The 19,280-nt window shown below is 42.0% G+C and overlaps 1 protein-coding gene across 12 annotated transcripts in view; it reads left to right on the forward strand.

The window, feature by feature from the left end:
• Nucleotides 1-19,280, forward strand: part of SGCD (sarcoglycan delta) — a 1,323,040-nt gene that overhangs the window by 1,195,917 nt on the left and 107,843 nt on the right. For all 12 annotated transcript variants that reach the window (XM_039836682.1, XM_039836683.1, XM_039836688.1 and 9 more), the window contains one exon: nucleotides 4,311-4,430. In XM_039836682.1, coding sequence (XP_039692616.1) covers nucleotides 4,311-4,430 — 120 coding nt within the window. The remainder of the gene's footprint in view (nucleotides 1-4,310; nucleotides 4,431-19,280) is intronic.

Below are 19,280 nucleotides of genomic sequence, written 5' to 3' on the forward strand. Positions count from 1 at the left end.
CCCCTTCCCGCTGCTCTTTCTCTCTGGCCCTTCCTTCTTCCTCCTCGTCTCTCCCCACTCTCTCTCTCCTTCCCGTCTTCCAGTCTCTCCTTTCTCTTCCCTCCCTCCTTCGCTGTCTTCTGTTTTTCTGTCTCCCCCGCCCAAGTCAGGCCCTCTTGAGAGCTAACACTCCCATCCCTAACTCTTAAAGCAAGGCATGACACAGCTAATATTAGAACGAGGCGAACCAAAAGCCATTCGAACACCAGCTGGCAGGAGCCTTTCAAGGTTTCTAGAGAGGATGGATATGTTCAAAATAAAATCCGCAGCGCTCCTATGAGCATCCCCTACCCCTGTAGTTTCCCCTCGGGGTTCTCCGCTTACACTTATGCACACCATGGACAGCACAGAGCAGTGCCCGGAGAATTTCTTCCATGGCCCGTTATACCTGGTGCTGTACTTATCCCAGAGCAAATGACTCCTGTCGTCCAGGAGGCCAGGTTTACTGAGGCAATCCAGACAGAGGGTTCAGGAATTCTCCTGCTTAACTACAGAATGTCTCAGAAGCCCAGAAGAAATTCCAATGTTAGCAATTTGGGTAATCTTGTCACATGAAACAGTGTTTTAAACCAGCGGTCCCCAACCTTTTTGGCACCAGGAACCGGTGCTCCTATGAGAGTCTAATGCCTGATGATCTGAGCTGGAGCTGAGGCGGTGATGCTAGCGCTGGGGAGCGGCTGCGGATACAGATGATGCCTCTCTCGCTCTCTTGCCACTCACCTCCTACTGGGTGACCCGGTTCCTAACAGGCCACAGACCAGTACCCTTCGGAGGCCTGGGGGGTCAGGACCCCTGTTTTAAGTGATAGTTGAGTCCCCAGGCTAGACCACAAATGTGCGCGTGACTCATGCTGCTGCCGTTTTGGTGTATCCTCAGTAGTGGGTCGGAACAGGAAACCCCTGACCTGCAAGAAGTGAAACGGGGGTGGGGGTCTTCCACAGCATCTCACCAGAGTGGGCGAAGGGCCCAGCATCAAGGGAGTCGGTGAAGGAAACCAGGCTGGACGGCCCCGGGCCTTTCAGCTCCCCAGCTGGTGACAGTGGCATAACTGGCCCCTGCTGCTTCCTGATAGATTCCAGGTGTCCCCCTTGTTTGGGAGACTAATGAAGAAGCCACTTCACACACAGGCTACCATGCACAGAAGTGGCAATAACTGAAGACCAGCTTAGAGTTATGAACAGTGATTTTCTTTTTTTTCATCCTAGAGAGGAACAATGGCTCTGCCAAGGAACCTCCAAGCCGTCTCCAATTCTACTTGTATTTCTTTCTAGAATTTGTTTGTTTGTTTGTTTTGAGATTTTACAGTGTCCAAGGAGGTTTGGCAGTCCCAGGTAAAATCAACAAAAGCACAAGCCTTCTGTACCAACAGTCGCTCTGTGGGATTTTAGCTAAAACTACCAGTTACTGAGCTCTATACACCCAACTGGTTCTGGCCCTCAGTAAATTCCATTTTGTATTCTGAGAAGCTCTGAGAAGCAATTAATTGCGTTTTGTGTTCTCCAATTACTGCCGTCTCTTCAACACGCGCTCCCGTATGTCTCATGTACCATTCTCAAGTTCATAGTAAATACAGTTTAGACATAGGCAGGTAGGTGTTCTCGCCTCCTCAGGGGCCATGTCTCACGTTATTGCCTAAGTCCACAGAGGCAAACCCAAGTGTTTGTGTCCTCATCTTGCCACTACTTTGCCATCTGACTGGATCCAGAGTAGGCAAACTGTGCTCACCTATGACCATTTATTAATTCACTAGCACTTCTTTAGCTCCTGATCTTCAGTCTTCCCCCTAAGAAAACGGGTTACAAACCAAAATATTGACAACATGACAGACTTTCCTGAAGTTTTTGGTGTCACCAAGAAAGCGACCATATCTCAGCCCTTCCAGGACATCCAATCTGAAGCCCCCACGCACATCACTGTTCTTTAGGGCTCACTCTCTGGTCCTTGTCTCCAGCTTTCTGCTTGCCCTCATCCTCCAAAAGCTCCTTTTCTGGCTGCTCCTCGGGCGTTGGCTCAGCCCCCTTCTCCTTCCTAGACAAATAAACATCCCTTTTCCATGGACCAATTATGAGAGCTCAGTTCCAGACCCAGATCTGCTATAAGCTCACTTGGTGACTACGAGAGAGCCCTTGACCTTGCTGCCACTTGCTCTTCTCCCCTACAGCATGAAGGCAGTCAGAAAAGATAATGTCCAGGTCCCGTGCCATTTGGAAAGTCTGTGCTGTCTGCTATTTCAGTCATCAAGGAGCCTTTTCAATGTCCTTATTTTTGTCAGAGGGCTAGTATGGACGTCTGGCAAGAGATCGGGTCAGCCAAATCGACATGATAAGTGTACTAAGGCATTCATTATTAATTCTTTTCAATGTGTTGTGACCACTGCATTAGAAAAATGGTGATGGTCATGATCACAATGACGATGATGATCACGAGAGCAATCCCCTACATTTCACAGCACTTACCGTCCTACAAAGTTCTTTTTATAAACACAGTATAATTTGATCATTTTAACCTTTCTGCAGGGTAGATAGAATAAATGGTGATAGTACAATTTTATGGATGCAGAAAATGAGGTTCAGAAAGATCAAATGATTTGCCTAAAATGATTACCAGAAAATGAGAGCGTTGGAACATAATTCTTGTCTTCCGATTCTTAGACTGATAGCCTTGACAAAAAAGGAACCAGACATCAGGTTCTAGCCAGGCATTATCAGCCAGTCATCGGTGTTCTCCTATTTAACCATAAATAATTTCACAGAACATCAACACCAGACAAGGCCACTTGGCAGCCATGAAGGATAAAGACAAAAACAAAGACAGTTCTGATCATGTCAGAACACAGACAAAAATGAAAACACTTATCCAAACCACAAAAATGACCAAATGTCCCTCTATCCTAGCTAACATGACTGTTGTTTTTCTATTCATTACAATTTAGCATTGCTCTGGTCTTCCCTACTTTTAGAAAAGATTTATTAAGATACCATTTATAAAATTACTCCCACTTCCTGATAGCATCTAATCCACAGCAAAGCTTTGATTCCTTAAACCCTGCCAAAAATAACCTAAGAGAAGGCCAAATACTACAATAAGTCCTTCTTTGTCACGAAGGTGTCTCATGCGATTCCCCATGGCGTGTGTTCTCCCTCACGGCACTGAGTGCTCACCCCAAGTTGTTCAACTATAGGAGTGTCCCTGGTGCCTTATGCCTGGAAGGCATTTTTGGACCTTTTCATCACTACCTTTTATTCATAAGTAACACTGTCTTGAAAAATAACTAGAGGAAAACAAAAGTCCTATGTTAGAATCTCCTGGGAAGTTTTGGTTAATAGAAGATTTCTGGACTCCTACCTCAAAATTTTTTTCTATATAACTCTCCAGACCAAAAGATAAATCCCTTTTGATCTGAGCCAGGTTCCGTGAGGATGGCAATGCTCCCAGGTTGTTCCGATGCACTTCATGTCCTTAGGTAGCTCCAGCCCAGATAGACTGAGGTGTCTCCTTCCTTTTTTAGGAATTCTAACACATTAACATGTTTTATTTTTTTCCATAGTACCCAAAACTCTCTGTAGTTTTTTACTTATTTATTTATTAATAAGTGTTTAAACTTATATCTGTCCATCTCTATCAGAAGATAAGGTGCTATGGGATCAGGAGCCTTTTCTTCTTTATGCCATTATAGGTCCACCTTCAAGAATACTATCTGTTGTCATATGATAAATCCTCTAAAATTCATTTTTTACAGAATGAAATTCTAGCATAAAAGATTCAATAACTTCCTAAGCAAGTAATTGCAAGATATTATAGTATTTTCTGCCGAGAGATGATCTATTTACTGTGGAAATAGACTTTTGTCTGACGTCAAATGCAACCAGTGGGTCAAAGGTACAGAGTGAGACAGATTTCAGCTGAATTTAAAGGCCAAAGATATGCTGGTTGCTTCAAGAGGTGGTGAGCCTTCCATGCCTTGATACATTCAACCCACTCTAAGTATTCGACAGTGATTTGGTGGTTAACTGAGGGAAATCTTATTCAAGCATTAGTTTGGAAGAAGGACATGATGGGCTTTAAAATCATAGCCTGAGAGCATATGATTAAAAGTAATTGACAAGACATGGCTCAAGTCATGAGACTGATTTTCACAGTTGGCTTCTGAAAACCAATCCACATACATTAAAGTCCAGTACAATCTTGTCAGATGTATGCGCTCTATGAAAAGCTCTTCATAATTAAATGCAACAAGACTAATGTATTCACTCTCTCTCTCTCTCCCCTAGGTCCAAAAGCCGTAGAAGCTTATGGCCAAAAGTTTGAAGTAAAGACAGTGTCTGGAAAATTGCTCTTTTCTGCAGATAACAATGAAGTGGTAGTAGGAGCTGAGAGATTACGAGTTTTAGGTAAGGAAACTTTAATCATTTAATCGGTCTGTACATTTGGTAGGAAACATGAAATGGTGTCTAGAAGAGTGATTTAGGCCAATTACAAGATTCTTTTAAAACAAGGCAGTTGAACCCTTTCCCTGGAGCCTGGTTCTTGGCAAAACTTTCTCAAGTCATGAAGTCTTTGTGGCACATCTGCCAACAGCAAGCTTTGGGTGGGATTGTGTTCATGCCCAGAAGTGTAATAGAATTCACATCATCCTCATAACTGGCAGTCCTGCGGGAAGCAGCCAAGACCCGTATACATGCGACAGTGGTTACCGAACCTGATTGTAAATTAAGAATCACCTCTGTTTGTATCACGTGACTGGTGACTTCACTGAAAATCTGCACAATTCACTTTTAGCTCAGGATTACTCTGGTTGACCTTTTGGAAGGTTTTATCTGTGTAGAATAGTTGTTTGACTTGTTTTAACCTATTAGGGTTTGTTGGGTTTTTTTGGTTCCCTCCCTCCCCCCACACTCTATGTTAAAATTCTACTAAAAGAAAAGAGGTAATGCTGAGTAGGTTGGCTTTGGTTTGGCTTCTTTTAGTCAGGCTTTGTGAATATTGAGATGTTAGATAGTAAGTCCTGAACGTGGAACCTTTCGATTCTAAATGCTTCATTGAACGCCTCTTACTTGAACCCAAATCAAAATACTCTCACTGCCTCTTTTCCAAAAGTTCAGGAAAACTATATTGCCAGTTCTGGTTTTTCATAATGAAGGAGGATTATTTGCCTACCTTACATAATCACATGACTCAGTGCTTATTTTTTTAACTGGATTTAAAAAATTGGATAGTACAAATAACAGTAAGGAATGAGCTACACTTTTGGGCATCTTATAGTTTTATAGTTCTTAATCTAAACTTAAATTTTTATATTTCTTTCTTTTGGAAAAAACTGCAAACCACCATATATATATGCACAGACCACACAGCGAGTGGGGTCGGCTCTCCCTCAGCCTTTGGGGTCTGTCACATGAGTCTCGGCCATTATTATCTTCCTCCTAAGTTATTTTGAAATGGTTCCTTCATTTATTTATTTATTTTTGGTACATTTGGCTATAGCGTCGGTGGTAGATTACACTATAATAGGATCATCTCTATTTCTGTATACATTTATTACTAGACCTCAACCACAATTTTCTTTTCCCCTTTAACTTCTCCTTGCCTGCAAGACATACTCTGTATTAATATGTCAGAAACCTACAAATCTGTTTTGTCCTTTTCTGTTCTGTTGGATACTTACAATCAAAACCTTTACTAGGTTATTGAATAAATTTAGTTTTAAGAGGAAAAAAAAAAAAGAATTACCTCGGGAACTACTTTAAGTTTACATTCATAGATCCAGCCACGACTTACTGAATTAGAAGCTCTCGCGGCAGGGCCCAAGAATTGGTTCATAAAAACATTTGCTGGAATGTCTGAGGTCTCACTGTTGGAATCATCGAATCTTAGAACACAACAAATAAATGTTCAATGGCTGCATACTGAAACGGTCCAGCATGGCGGCTTAAGAGTGCTGGTGCTGGAGCTGACCTGGCTCTTATTCCCTGCTTTGTCAACTGTTAGCTTGTGACTTTAGACAAGTTACCAACATCACTGAGACAGTTTTCTGCTCAATTGGACTATGAACATCTACCATCTCAAGTTGTCCCTAGGATTAAATGAGATCATATTTATGTACTCATCACAATGCCTAGTACAGAATAGTACTCCATCAATGGTAGCTGCTGCTGCTGTTAATACCCAAGCTGTTTCTACTGTTAATAATACTAATACTACTTTTCCTCCTAATGCTCCCTAAGAGTCACTGAAATATAGTGATTTAATATAGTGATTTAATATAGTGATTAAAAGCTAAGAAAGCAATTTATTATGATTTTATCCCATCTTTATCCTTTATAACCTATGTGCCCTTAAGCAAATTATCTAACTTCTCTGTGCCTGTGTTTTTTTTTTAATCTATAAATTGGGGTAATAGAAATATCTACCCTCCAAAATTCTTGGAAGGATTGAACGAAATAATCTATGTGAAGTGGTTAGTAAGCTGACTAGTAAATGGTAAGCGTTCAGTAAGTGCTAGCTGGGAATTACTGTTCATTCTCTGTATTATTAGTTTCACTAGGCACCTTCTTTCTTCTTTATTGCTGTCCTCTTCCTGGTCCTCACCTCCGCCCCTAGGCAATCAACTTCTCTCTCTCCCTCCCTATCTCTCTCTTCTCTCCATCATCCCTCTACTCTCTCTCCTGTATTTGTCCCTGACTTTCAGTTCCTATCACTGTTACTGGCACCATTATACTCCCCTCTTTCAGTCTCAAAACTTTGGCATCACCTCTACTGGCATCAGGCTTAGCAGAGTTAGACAATGAAAGTGACCGTCTCAAGGCTGCTCCGTGTAAGTGAGAAGTCAGGATGCAGAGGGGGAGAGCCAGGGGCATCTAACCCCTGGCCAGATGCCCCCCTGTGACATGAGCTAGAACAATAAACACCCTTTGTCTATCAGGGCCTTGCTTTTTCCTATCTATAACGCAGGAACTGTCTAGAGCAGAAGTTTTCAAACAAATTTTCTGAATTCAGAAAAAAATACACTTTTAAAAATAAAAATTTTATAATGAATCCCAATAAATAAAATACATTAAAGACCAGAACTGCTCTGAGTTGCGAGTGGGACTTTGGAGAGACAAAGATCAGAGACTGGAGTTACAGCTGCAATTCCATCCTTTCCTTTCCCCCTCTATGTCCCTTGGCAACCTCTTAGGGCTTATTTTTAAAACCCTTTAAGATAGTCTTTAAAAAAATAAAGTCTACTGACCACTTGCCATGATCTAGGCACCATGCTTTATAGTCATTATTACATTTACACATCCGCAATACCTTGTAAGGTGGGCACCATTGTTATCATCCCCATTTTACAGATGACAGACCTGAGCAAAAGGTGAGAGCCCGAATTCCCAGCTAAGTATTTTGACTGCAGACTGCTTTACTTTAAAGCATTATACTTTGCTGCCTCCTCAAATTTGTCCCATTTTCAGTGGAGTAAACTAAGGCTTGTAAAAGTAAAGAAGCTTGCCCAAGATCAAGCTCTAGTAAGTGGTAGAACCAATGTTTAAATCCTTGCCCGTGGACTCCAGCCTCAATGTACTTAATTATGTGTGAATATATATTGTTCTGAGACCCTTTTCCAACTCTTACAATTAATGTTTTTTACCTATTATTTGTAGAAATGGCACCTTCCATGTTAGCTCTAGGTTTGAGGGTTTTATAAACACACACACACACACACACTCACTCACACACTCACACTCACACACTCTTCAGGCTATTCTCTTGTTTAAGAGTTCTTTGCTCTACCAGCTCTAAAATAATTGCCCAGGGGGAAAAATGGTGGTATCTCATGCCAAGATCCTTTTATACAAATGGTGTTTGTACAAATGGTGCTTGGCACTTCCCATTAGTTTCTTAGTGCTTCGTGAATAAACTCACTGCTTTAAAATCTGACTTTGCCAAGATACAGGGTAATTTTAGATGTCCAAACACTTCAGTTGAATCTTAGTGTACAAACGCTGTGGTGGTATCAATTAAGAACCTCCCCACCCACCGCTATGTAGACTAAGGGCTGAAGAGTTACTGTAGTTCTTAGTCACTTCAAGACAGGTGGATATTTCTGTTGTTGTTGCTTATGCTTGTGATGTGTCACTTAGAGAACGATTTAGGATAAAATGTGTCTCTCCATCATTAAGAGCATTTGTTCTCTGTGTAAAAATGGAGAAAGAAAGCATCATAATAAAGACCACGGCTGCTGCTAGTGCTGAGAAGATTAGGAAATGACCACCCCACAAATCTCGCATCAGCCTACTCAGTGAAATGAGCCTTGTGAGTTGCAGACGTGAGCTTCCTGTCAGCTGGGATTCAGCCATATGGTGTGGAAATTTAGGCAATTTCATTTTCAGATTAATAAGAAGTTCGTCTTTTTGAGTTGTCAGACTGCACAAGCTCTCAGGAGTTTTGAATCAGGATGCATATTTCATGGTGGAGTCTAACATACCTGGGTTTGAGGACTTGATCAATGATTTAGGATCTGAGTGACCCTGTCCAAGTCTGTTTATCTCTCTACACTTTAGTTTCCACATGTATAAAACAGAGAGGAACAAAATAAAGAATGGAAGTAAGAAGGAATGATTATAATAAGAAACATATACAAATAAATCCATTATTTTAGTGGATAGTTGAGTGAGAATGAGCAGTAGAATATCAGAAGGAATAACCCCAATTATGAAATACCTCTTGGATGTAGTAGTTTAACTCCTGGGCTGAGAGTAATCATTTAAATTTTTCTCAGGATAACCACACGCACCTTTTCAGCTTTTAGGACAGTGACTGCCCTGAGCACACACTTTGAATAATATGGTCTTTGAATAGTGTGGCAAAAAGACTACTAGCCATGCCTCCTAAAGAACGGTTCATTATCTGGAAACTTTTATCTTAGAAAGAGGTAGGAGAATCGATGTAGGCAGACTCTAGTTGCTGATCTCCCGTATATGCAACTTTCCTGAGGCAAAGAGAGCAGTCAAGAGCCAAGCAGTTGAATGGCTGAGAGCACAGGTATTCGTTTCTGTTATTTGTCAACTGGTGCCCTTGGATGTGTGACATCACCTTTCTAGGCTCTGTGATGTAGTGTAATAATGCCTGTTTCTCAGAGCAGCAGTAGCAGTTGGCAGAACCGTTTGGTGCGTTGTATGTAGAGTGAATGGCACAGTGCGTGGTACACAGTAAGCACTCAGTACATGCCAGCTGTTGTTGCATTGGTGGTTTCTTTTGGTCCACTTGGACTTCAGGAAATTCATCAAGTCCTGAAATTTTACACAGCCTTGTGTGATCGTTCGCAAAGGAAGACACTCAGAGAAATTGGCTTAGGACTTGTAGGAGTATTCATATATCAGATAAGATCGGACATAACTAGGGCCAGAATTAGAAAATACCTTTACAAGCACCACACTGTGCATTTCACCTGGGTGCATGTAGGCTGGTCTTACTAATGTATTCTCAAGCTGGACTAAGGGTTAAAGGCCTGGGTTGACTTCCCGAAATTGTAGGGTCTGTCTCTCCTCCCTCTAAGACAATAGTTCTCAAAATGTGGTTCTTGGGTAGGAGCAACAGTTTTAGTTTTCTTGTTAGTCATGCAGACTCTCAAGCCCCACCCCAGACCTAATGAATGAGAAATTCGGGGGTCCGGCCCAGCGCACTGTGTTTGCACAAGACTTCCAGGTGATTCTGATGCATGCTAAACTTGATGAACCTCTGATGTAGGATAATCACAACTTTGCTGGTAGCCTTCAGGCTCAGCTTTTATAACTTTGTTCCAGAAAACCTATAATATGAAAATAGCTAACGTAGGTTAGTTTGGAATCGTCTCTGTGCAAGATGCCAAACTAACCACTTATGAAAATACATTTGATCCTCGCTAAAACCATATAAAGAGGGCACTGGCTTATCACTTTGATTTACAGAGGAGTAAACTGAGGCACAGAGTAATGTGCAATCTGCCCAGAGCTTCAGAGAGAAACTGTGGGATTCAGGCAGGATCTGAATCCAGGCACTCTTACCCACTACACTCAGTGACCCCTCTCACAGCAATCAGCAACTTCCCCAAACTCCATAGCACGTTAGCAGCACGATGAGAAAGAACTGGGCAAGAGTTTGCCGAGCTGTTCCTCTCCTTTTTGCCTCCTAGATACTCCGCTGTTTCCACGATTTTCCCACATCTGACTATTTCTCTGCTTCCTTCACTAACTCTTCTTTCCCCTACGAAATGACGCGGATTTGCACTTGGCATCACATGTTAACTCCTTCAAGTTTCGGTCCTTGTTTTTCTCTTTTCACACAATGTTGAAACTGGGGTTTTCTACAGGAAATCCCAGTTTCAACATTTGCTCTTTTCAGGTGACCCCCTGCCCCAAATCTGTATTTGCCTTGAGCCGTCTTCTTAATTCTAGTTCCAAATTCCCGATGGCCTGGCCTTTTCTGCGTGGCTGTCTTTCCTTCACTGGCACTTTATCACCTACAGCTGAACTTACGTCTCCTTACCGAGCCCCCCACCTCTGCAGAACCCACTGCCCTGATTCTCCACGTGGGCCACCATTGCCCTCATCTTCCAGGCCTTGCTTTCATCCGAGTGCCAGACCCTGTCTTTCTTCATATGGGCAGGGATGTCTTTACCAATTTTGGATTTTTCATATTATAAAGGTATCTATTTAAGTCTGACCCAGAAAATTTAGGTTTGTAGTCAGGCCCATCCATTTATTTACCAAAAAGGTGTAAAATTAGTGTGCACAATGAGATGTGATATAGTTTAGCTTGGATTATAGAACAAAGTTATTAAATATTGTACAAGAACAGCCTTCAAAAAGCAGCAAGGAAATAGGCAACATAAAAGCCAGCGCGTCCAAGAGGCAGCTTCTTAGAGACATCAGGGAAAACATACTTTAGATTTTCATTAATGACTGATATCATTGAACAATGAATTGGACATTATAGTATTTATAAACAGAGCATGATTATAAGGTCTCATTCTAATTGTTAATTAGGTCTATTTATACTCTAGATTAGTTTTTTTAAATATGTCCTCTAGATTCCACTCGATACTAATTATTCGAGTTACATTATTATCCATTGAAAAACATTTTTAATTAAGTCTAAAGCCATTTAAATTAGCATAAGATTTATAGAAATTTAAATGTGGTCTTATGCGCGTTTGTTTTTAGAAAGACATCAGATGATACATTTAGCCTTTTGAATTCATTTTTGATGAAACAATCTATTGCAACCTGGCAATTAACAATTATTATGAAAGGAGCGGGGTGTTCTTAATAGTGTTCATTCAATAAATATGGGTCTGTATCATTCATATATATGTATATATACATATATATATGTATATATACGATATCTTCAAATCTTCACTATTAGCATCATGGTTATTCACAGATGAAAGTCATTGTTCCCGTTCTCTCTCAGGGAGCTGTCTGTCTAATAAGGGAGATAAGACTCACATACAGATGTGTAATAGCCAAAAAAAAAAAAAAACAAGCTGTTGGAATGAAACAAAGTGACTCTAAAATTAAAGAATCCAGCTGTGGTGAGCTGGTGTCCAAGAGAGAGGTTAGAAAGCTCCTTAAATGAAGGGAGCATGTGAACTAGGTCTGAGTATGGATGAAGGGGAAAATTTCTAGGGAGAGTGCTTCCTTGGTGAATGGAACAGCACATCTTTATCAGTCTGGACTCGGTTGGTTTAAATAATATAAATCCAGCCCAAAGCCACAGATAGGGAGGTAGCTTCAAGCTAGATTCAGTTGTTCAACGATGTGAGCGAGACTCAGTCTCTTTCTCTCTCATGCTGTCTCTCAGCTCTGTTTTCTAATCTCGTATTTTGTCTTCAGTTCTCCTGGTGAACGGAAAGAGTGCTTTGCTTCCTAATGTAAATCCAACGAAGTCCTGGGTTTTACTCTGACTGCACTGACTTGGGCCCTATGCCCATTCCTGAATGAACTATTGTGACCAGGATAATGTGGTATGCTGGTTAGCAAGGCCGGGGTCACAGCCACATGCCGGAGCCTGAAACATCACTGCAGGCAAAAATGACAAAACTGAAGCTCTCCTACTTTGGGCCCATCATGAGAAAGCAGGGTCCTCTGGAAAAGACAGTAATGTTGGGGAAAATAGAAGGCGGTGGTAAAGGAAGATCAAATAGGAGGTGGACTGACTCCATAAAAGAAGCCACGGGCGTGAGTCTACAGGAGCCAAGCAGGGCTGTTGAGGACAGGACACTTTGGACATCACTCACTCATAGGGTCGTCGGGAGTCAGAGCCGACTCAACGACATGTAACACACACATTCAGAGCTAACCTTGGAAATGGCTGACAGTGAAATAAAGGAGGGGTCATCTGAAGGAAAACTGGAGTGTTGTTAGCAGGGCAGGAAATGGATGGTGGGCAAAATTAAATAGCAAATTTGCATTATGCTAATCAAGGGTATGATCACAGAAAATCCTAACCGCTGCTTTATAAGTCCGCTCCCTCTTGCTTGCTCAGCTCCAGATATGCTGCCCCCTTCCCTCATCACCAAGCATGTTTTCACCTCCCAGTATTTTACTTATTCTTCCCCCTGCTTGGAATCCTCTTTTCCAGTCTATATGTAAAAGATCTCTTCCTTGATGGCACAAACATCACTTCATCGAAGAGGTCTTCCTAACCACCTTATAAAAGTACCATGCTCTGGAGCATGGGATCTCTTGCTCCCTGGCATATGTTGTCAGTTCAACTCAAACTCATAAAAATTCCCGCCAAAATAAAAATAGAATAAAAACAAACAGCATGCCCCCACCCTCCGTACCTATCCCAGGACCGGCTAAAAGTGGCCCGTGGGCAGAATCGTGCATAGATACATATATTCATCCTCTCCACCTCGTTAGAATGTAAGCCTCGCGACAGCAGTACCTTTTGTTTTTCAGAATCTGGAATGGTGCCCGGTGTGTACTAAGTGCTCAGTAATATTCGTTGTGTGAAAGGATGGAAAGATTCTGAACACTGGAGTGTTTTATAACCCATCTGATAGTATAGGAAAAAGAAGGGAGGGAGAACTCGCACCTGACTTAGAGAACACGGTGATACTTCTGTTGAGGACTCATCAGGACCTCAGCTAGGAAAGAAAGAGAAAAGAGAACAGGTGGGAAAGATTGTCTTGAAGCAGAACTAAGGGAGCTTGTCAACTAAGTGGATGTGGAGGGCCAAGTGAGAAGGAAGTGGGGTGCTGCCGGTGTTGGGTTGCTTGTTAGACAATTGCGACGGCAATAACACGTTTATAGGAGCAACAGCAGCTTTGGGATCGAAGGTGAAGACGTATGTCAGCTTTAGATGCGCTGGGTGTTACTGCCCACGGACTTCTGTAAGAGAGAGGCTGAGTGTTCAGTGGGAAATGCCAACAATAGTTGCCCAGCCAAGCAGAGGGGTTAGAGAGTCATCCCCACAGCCTACATAGAGGGACTCCAGAGAGGAGATGGCCTAGAAGTGGTCCTGTGGCAAGAAGTTAGAGGAGCTCATGCAGGGGAGATTACCAGACAGCCCTCAGCCCATTTCTTCCTCTGAGGGAGGCTCGGGGCTGCTTTACCACAACTGCCCTCCCAGAGCATCCTCAAGTTGAGGGCTTTATCCCATTCTGCTTTTCCTCATCCACTCTACCTTCCACCATGAGAAGAAACTTAAAGGCTTTAGAACATGACAAACCGGGTTCTGCCACACTTAGCAGCCACGTGATATCGGCCACTGTGACATCACTGAGGGAGTGCGTTTAGGGTCTAAATAACCTCTCCCCCTTCCCTTTTTCGCTGCACTCACCTTTTTCTCTTCTTTCTCTTCCTTTCTGACGTAGCTCATCAGTGAGAGGAAGGAAGAATGAGAGAGGCTGCAGGGGGGATAGTAAAAAGTGGAACACAGTCCTTCTTACATGGTGGCAAAAACTGAATAATTCAGACATTGATCTTTGGGAGTTGAGAGCCTACCAATCTAATAGAAACATTTGGGTAACAAATCGGAGGAGGCTGGAACTTGCCAGGCCTTCCTGCTCTCTGTTACCTCTAGCAGAGGAAATCTGCAGGGGATTCGACTGTTTAAAAAGAATTGCTGGTTGTAGAGTTCTTCCCTGGCACTTCATTCCAAAGTCGGTTTATTATTTACAGGAATAATGCATTAGATCATAAAGATACATTTCCCATAAATAATGTAGCGAGAAAGCCAAATATAAAAGAGTCTCAGATGAACAACCCCAACCTTAATAAACCAGAGATGCTTAATGAGAAAAAGCACAATTCCACAGAAGAGAAATAATAATGGGGTTTTATCTGAAGTGCCACTGGTAGTACAACTCTCATAACTCTCCAGAAAATAAAAGAGCCAGTCCAGAAGCCAAGGCAATTCTGCTGCCTAGTTTCGTGTAGTCCTTCACCCATGTGCACTGGCATCATAAGCTGCACCGGTTCAGCTTTCTTCCCGAAGCTTTGGGGTTGATTCCTGGTGCAGGAGGAAAAGGCATTTGCCGCGCTGCCTCCCCCCCCGCCACCCGCAACCACACACACTCACACTTTCCTTTCAGCAAGAGGGAGATGCGATTCAATATCCGTGTGATGGAGTCATCATTCCATGTAAATGTCCCCAGCTGTCCGTGCAGCTTTACCTTAGCAGACTTCCCATTGCTCAGCCATCGTCTCCCTCGGTTGCATGTGGAGAGTGGGAGGAGGAGAAAAGGCATTTGAGGACATTTTGCAGCTTTCTAGTTTGATTAAAGAGTTGATGAGGTTCACGATTTGGCCGCTTTGCAAAGAACCAATTCCAACACTTACTGAGGAAGAGTTGTTTCTGTTTTTTTTGTTTGTGGAACAGACAGGACTTTAATTTCTCTATCAAGCTACAGCTAATGCGCTTTCAGGCATCTGTCGGTTTGTTTTTATCATCAAAGTTTTCTTCTCACTAGTTAATTCCAAGAACAGAGTATTTTCAAACACGGGGATAAACTTCTGCCAGGCCATCTTCCATGTCAAGAGGCTTTCCATGCCGTCTAGCTATATTGTCTCCTTTCTCGCTAATTCACTTTTGCAAAATATTTTTATGAAACCAAAAAGTCACCTGAGTTGATTTTTTTTCCCTCTCTACCCAGCAGAGGCTAAGGACAATGTCAGTAATCCGCAGTGACGCTAGGAGTTTAATGAGATGACAATGTGAATAAGAGACTCGCAGTGTGCGGACTAGGGAAGGAAATTAATTTTATTCTTCTTTATTGGAGGAACTAGAATTTAATTCTGCTTATATGAGTGGGAGAAAAGGGCACTAAAAATACTTTTTCGGCTCTTTATGCTTCCCTCTCCCCTCGCTCTACGCTTTCTACACCCTTCTAATCCTAACTCTTTTGTACCCTATCTTCCCTAGAAATAGTAGATAAGTTGGTGCTGGCGAATCTAAACAAAGGAAATAAGGAGAGAGAGAGGAGAAAATATCCAGAACCCCCCAGGGCATAGGACAGAAGCAGAAGCCTAAGTGTCTCTCCTCTGGGACAGTAGTTGCATAAGAGAGCAGAATGGTTAAATAGGCACAGGCTATTGGAGACAGGCTACCTGAATTCCACTCTTGGCTCTAGCAGTACAACCTTAGGCAAGCTAGTAAATTACAGAAAGCCTCAGGCTGCCGATCTGCAAAGGACAGTAATAAGAGTGCCTGCATAATGCATGTCCAGTCCTTGGCACAGAGCTAAGCACATAAGGAGGGCTCAAGGTACCGATGCCTATACTATTGTCCTTTCTACAAATTGCCGTTGAGTGCCATTTGTGCAACAATCACAGATCGAAGTTCAGTGCCCAGATGTAAGGACACAGCATAAAAGTTCCTCCATTTCAAATAGGTAATAGTCTAGAAGAGATGTTAAACATCTGCCCAGTGAAAGATTAAATATCAGTGAAACTGCTTCTTTAAAAGTTGAACAGAAAATATAAGATGGTATTTGGCTGAAGTGTGTGCTAAGAGGATCTGACAATAAGTGCTGGAGATGGGGACAGGAGACCCAGGCTACAGAAGCGGCCCCAGAGAAACTTCCTGGCAGAAAAATTGAGGGAAGTGTAAGGGATGGGGGAAAAGTTGACTTAGCAGATGGAAGGAAGTGGGCAGCAGCCTCCTAGACAGCAGGCCCAGCAGAACCAGGAGCAGGGTTCTTTGTGACACAGGAAGTGGGAGGAGTGGCTATTGGTTTTTTTTTGTTTGTTTTCGGTTTTTGGTTTTTTCCATCAAATAAGCACATTTGGACTTATCTTTTGGGAAGAGATTGTCATTATCAGCACAGAGTTAACTTACTTCCCCAAAAGCCTGAGTTAAGGAGCTGCCTCAGGGTTCTGCTAAGGCCTCCCAGGAACTTCTCCCTATTGGCAGTGTCCAGGGCAGGATGGGGCTGAAACGTTCATTGGAATAGTTGATAGGATGTTGATGCTGTAAGCCAGAGAAAAATCAAGTGTAGTTGCACACTTAGAAATTATTTATGATGCAAGAACTTTCACAGGTCAAAAAGAAAGGAAGTGACGTCAGCAGGAAGGTTCTTGGCATTATTTAAGCCATGGTGTAGGCAACTCTCACTTAAAAAGAAACTCGATACATTCAACAAATATTAATTGAGCGTTTACTCTGGCCAACTGTTGTGCTGACCTGGGGCCCTTGACTTTCCAGAATCCACAGCCTAGCAAAAACAGATGTTTTAAACATTTACATGAAAAAAAAAAAACATGTCTTATTATGGGGGAAGTACAGGATGTCATGGAAACACGAAATTAGAGATTTTAACCTAATTTTGCAAGTAAGGGAAGTCTTCCCCAAGGAAATGATGATTAAGTTGAGTCTTGGAAGAATAAATAGGAAGTAGTCAAGGAAAGAGAGTTGGAGGGGCTGAGTATGGAGCAGCATTTATCAGATCCTGGGGAGGCATGACCTTTCTTAAAACGTTTTAGAAGTTCAACACAGCCAGAGGGTGGAGGTCAAGGAGCTTGAGTGCTCAGACATGAAAAGAGACAGGTCATAATTATAATGGTTAATATTTATTAAACACTCTATATGAGGTGCTGTTCAATCTCTTTACATGTGTTATCTAAATTCTTACAATAGCTCTCTGTGATTGTTTATTATTTATTATTATGCTCATTTTACATATGAGTAAACTGACAAAGAGAGGAGTTAAGTTCCCCGAGGTAATGTAGTGAGTTAAATGACAGAAGTGAGACTCAAACCCAGATAATTAGACTCTAGAGCCTATATTTTGTTTTTATAATATCTTTGTTGAGATGTAATTCACATACGATTTACCCATTTAAAGTTTGAAATTATTTTAGTATAAAGAGCCTATGGTTTTATCACATACACGTAGCTACTAATATACATGTGTATTTCTATATTATATGTCTCATGTATGTATGCCATACGTGTTATAGATGTCTTATATATGTATATATGTTATACTATATAATGTTATATAAATATATAGATTTATACATAAATCTATATATAGTGTCCTCACAGACACTAGCATTGCTCTTTCTCTCTCAGCCCAGAGAAAACAGGCTGTTATCTGAGAAAGGGCAGGAGTATCCCAGTTGGAAGGGCACAAGCATGGCCAATGAGTCCTGGAAAAAACATTGTTCTTCTCACTGAGTTGCTTGTTGGGATCTGATCAGAGGTCAAAGCACATGTAAAGCACTTGTGTCATAGGCTGGGGAAGAGATTGCATTTAGCCAAACAAAGGAGAGAGCTGATAAGAAATCAGTATGCAGAGTGCCAATGAGCTGTGGGGGAAGGTAATGTGCTTTTCTTCTTTGGCTGTTAAATGCTTCTCAGCTTCCAAGGAAAATACTTTCTCTCTCTTCTTCTTATCTGTCTAGCTGACCGATTAACCACTCGGGAGTGCTCAGGCTCCAGTGCTCAGCTGCATGTTTAATGAGGGCGTCCTTGCACTAGAGCCTCAGCGAGTTCCTCTGGCTCAGTTCTCCCTCCCAGGACTCTGAAAATATGTCTCTCCTTAGCAAACTCTAATCAAAGATTTCTGGTGAAGCAAAGAAAGGTGCCAGGACCTTGGATTTATATGGCATGGTCTCTACCTGCCTTTGGGAACTTGAGCTGGAGTGTAAGATGTGAGAAATGTACCAGAGAAACTCACATGCAAGGTTATGCACCCTGAAAGAGACCCCGAGCATTGGGGCCACAGAAATTCCCAGCGGAGGTTTGAGTTAGCCCTTGAAGGATTTCGCTGGGGGAAGTTAGGGGAAGTGGGGGATGCTGTTCCCCTTGGAAGGAGATAACATCAAAGACCACTCTTACTCTAGTGCTACAGTCCGGTAGCTGAACTTTACTTTAAAACTTTAGTCCTGTCACCTGAACAATTGAGGGGTAAAAAATGAATTACGGGGTCGGAGCCAAAATGACTAGTTGTTAAAATGATCCCTTCCTCGTTTCTCTCCTCATCTGCCTGCTTCATGCCCTCCTTTCCTTCTTTCCTTTTATGATTCTAAGAAGGAACAATTACACAAGTGAGAAGCCAGTTTACAGGAATGTCTGTGCTACTACCGATCACAAGTGGACTAATTAACGCACAAGAGCTAATGAAATCCTAGAGAACTGAAGGTATAGTTGCCTTCTGTCACATTTAGTCAGATTGGAATACTTGAACTTTTTTTCATGCTGTCATATTATTTGATTCTCAAAACCATCCTTAAAGGTACTCAGGATAGAAGATAAAAAAAAAAAAAATCTCCGAATTTCCATCTTCGAGATGTGAAGCCTATGGAGACTGAAGCTCAACCACTATTGCCTAGTTAGTGTGTGTTTCTGCCCTCACATCCTACCCTGACTCATGTGAGATAAGTCACCTCACCTCTCTAACAGTGATCCCTGCTGTGAGTATGGTCCCCAACCCCCCACCCCACCCCCGACTCAAGCACCACTGGGGATGATGTAGAAAGTTCTAAGGGATCAGCTGTGATCTCTGAATGTTTGCCTGATGTTTATGTCAGGTGGGCATTCTGAGGCGGCTTTCCTTTTTTCTTCATGGACTCTTTGTCAGGCTGTTGAAGACTATGGATCCTTTCTTGGAATTATGTTTTAACCCATTATACAAAATGCCCAAGACTACCAAAAAATCCCAATGACATAGAGTTATCAACATATAAAAAACAATTTTATGTTATAATAATGTATGTCTTTCTTACAAACATCTAAAAAGATCTAGTCGTAGTTGAGTGTAAATGATA

Source organism: Pteropus medius, unplaced genomic scaffold, assembly GCF_902729225.1.
Source record: "Pteropus medius unplaced genomic scaffold, Ma_sr-lr_union100, whole genome shotgun sequence".
NCBI classification, from domain to species: Eukaryota; Metazoa; Chordata; class Mammalia; order Chiroptera; family Pteropodidae; genus Pteropus; species Pteropus medius.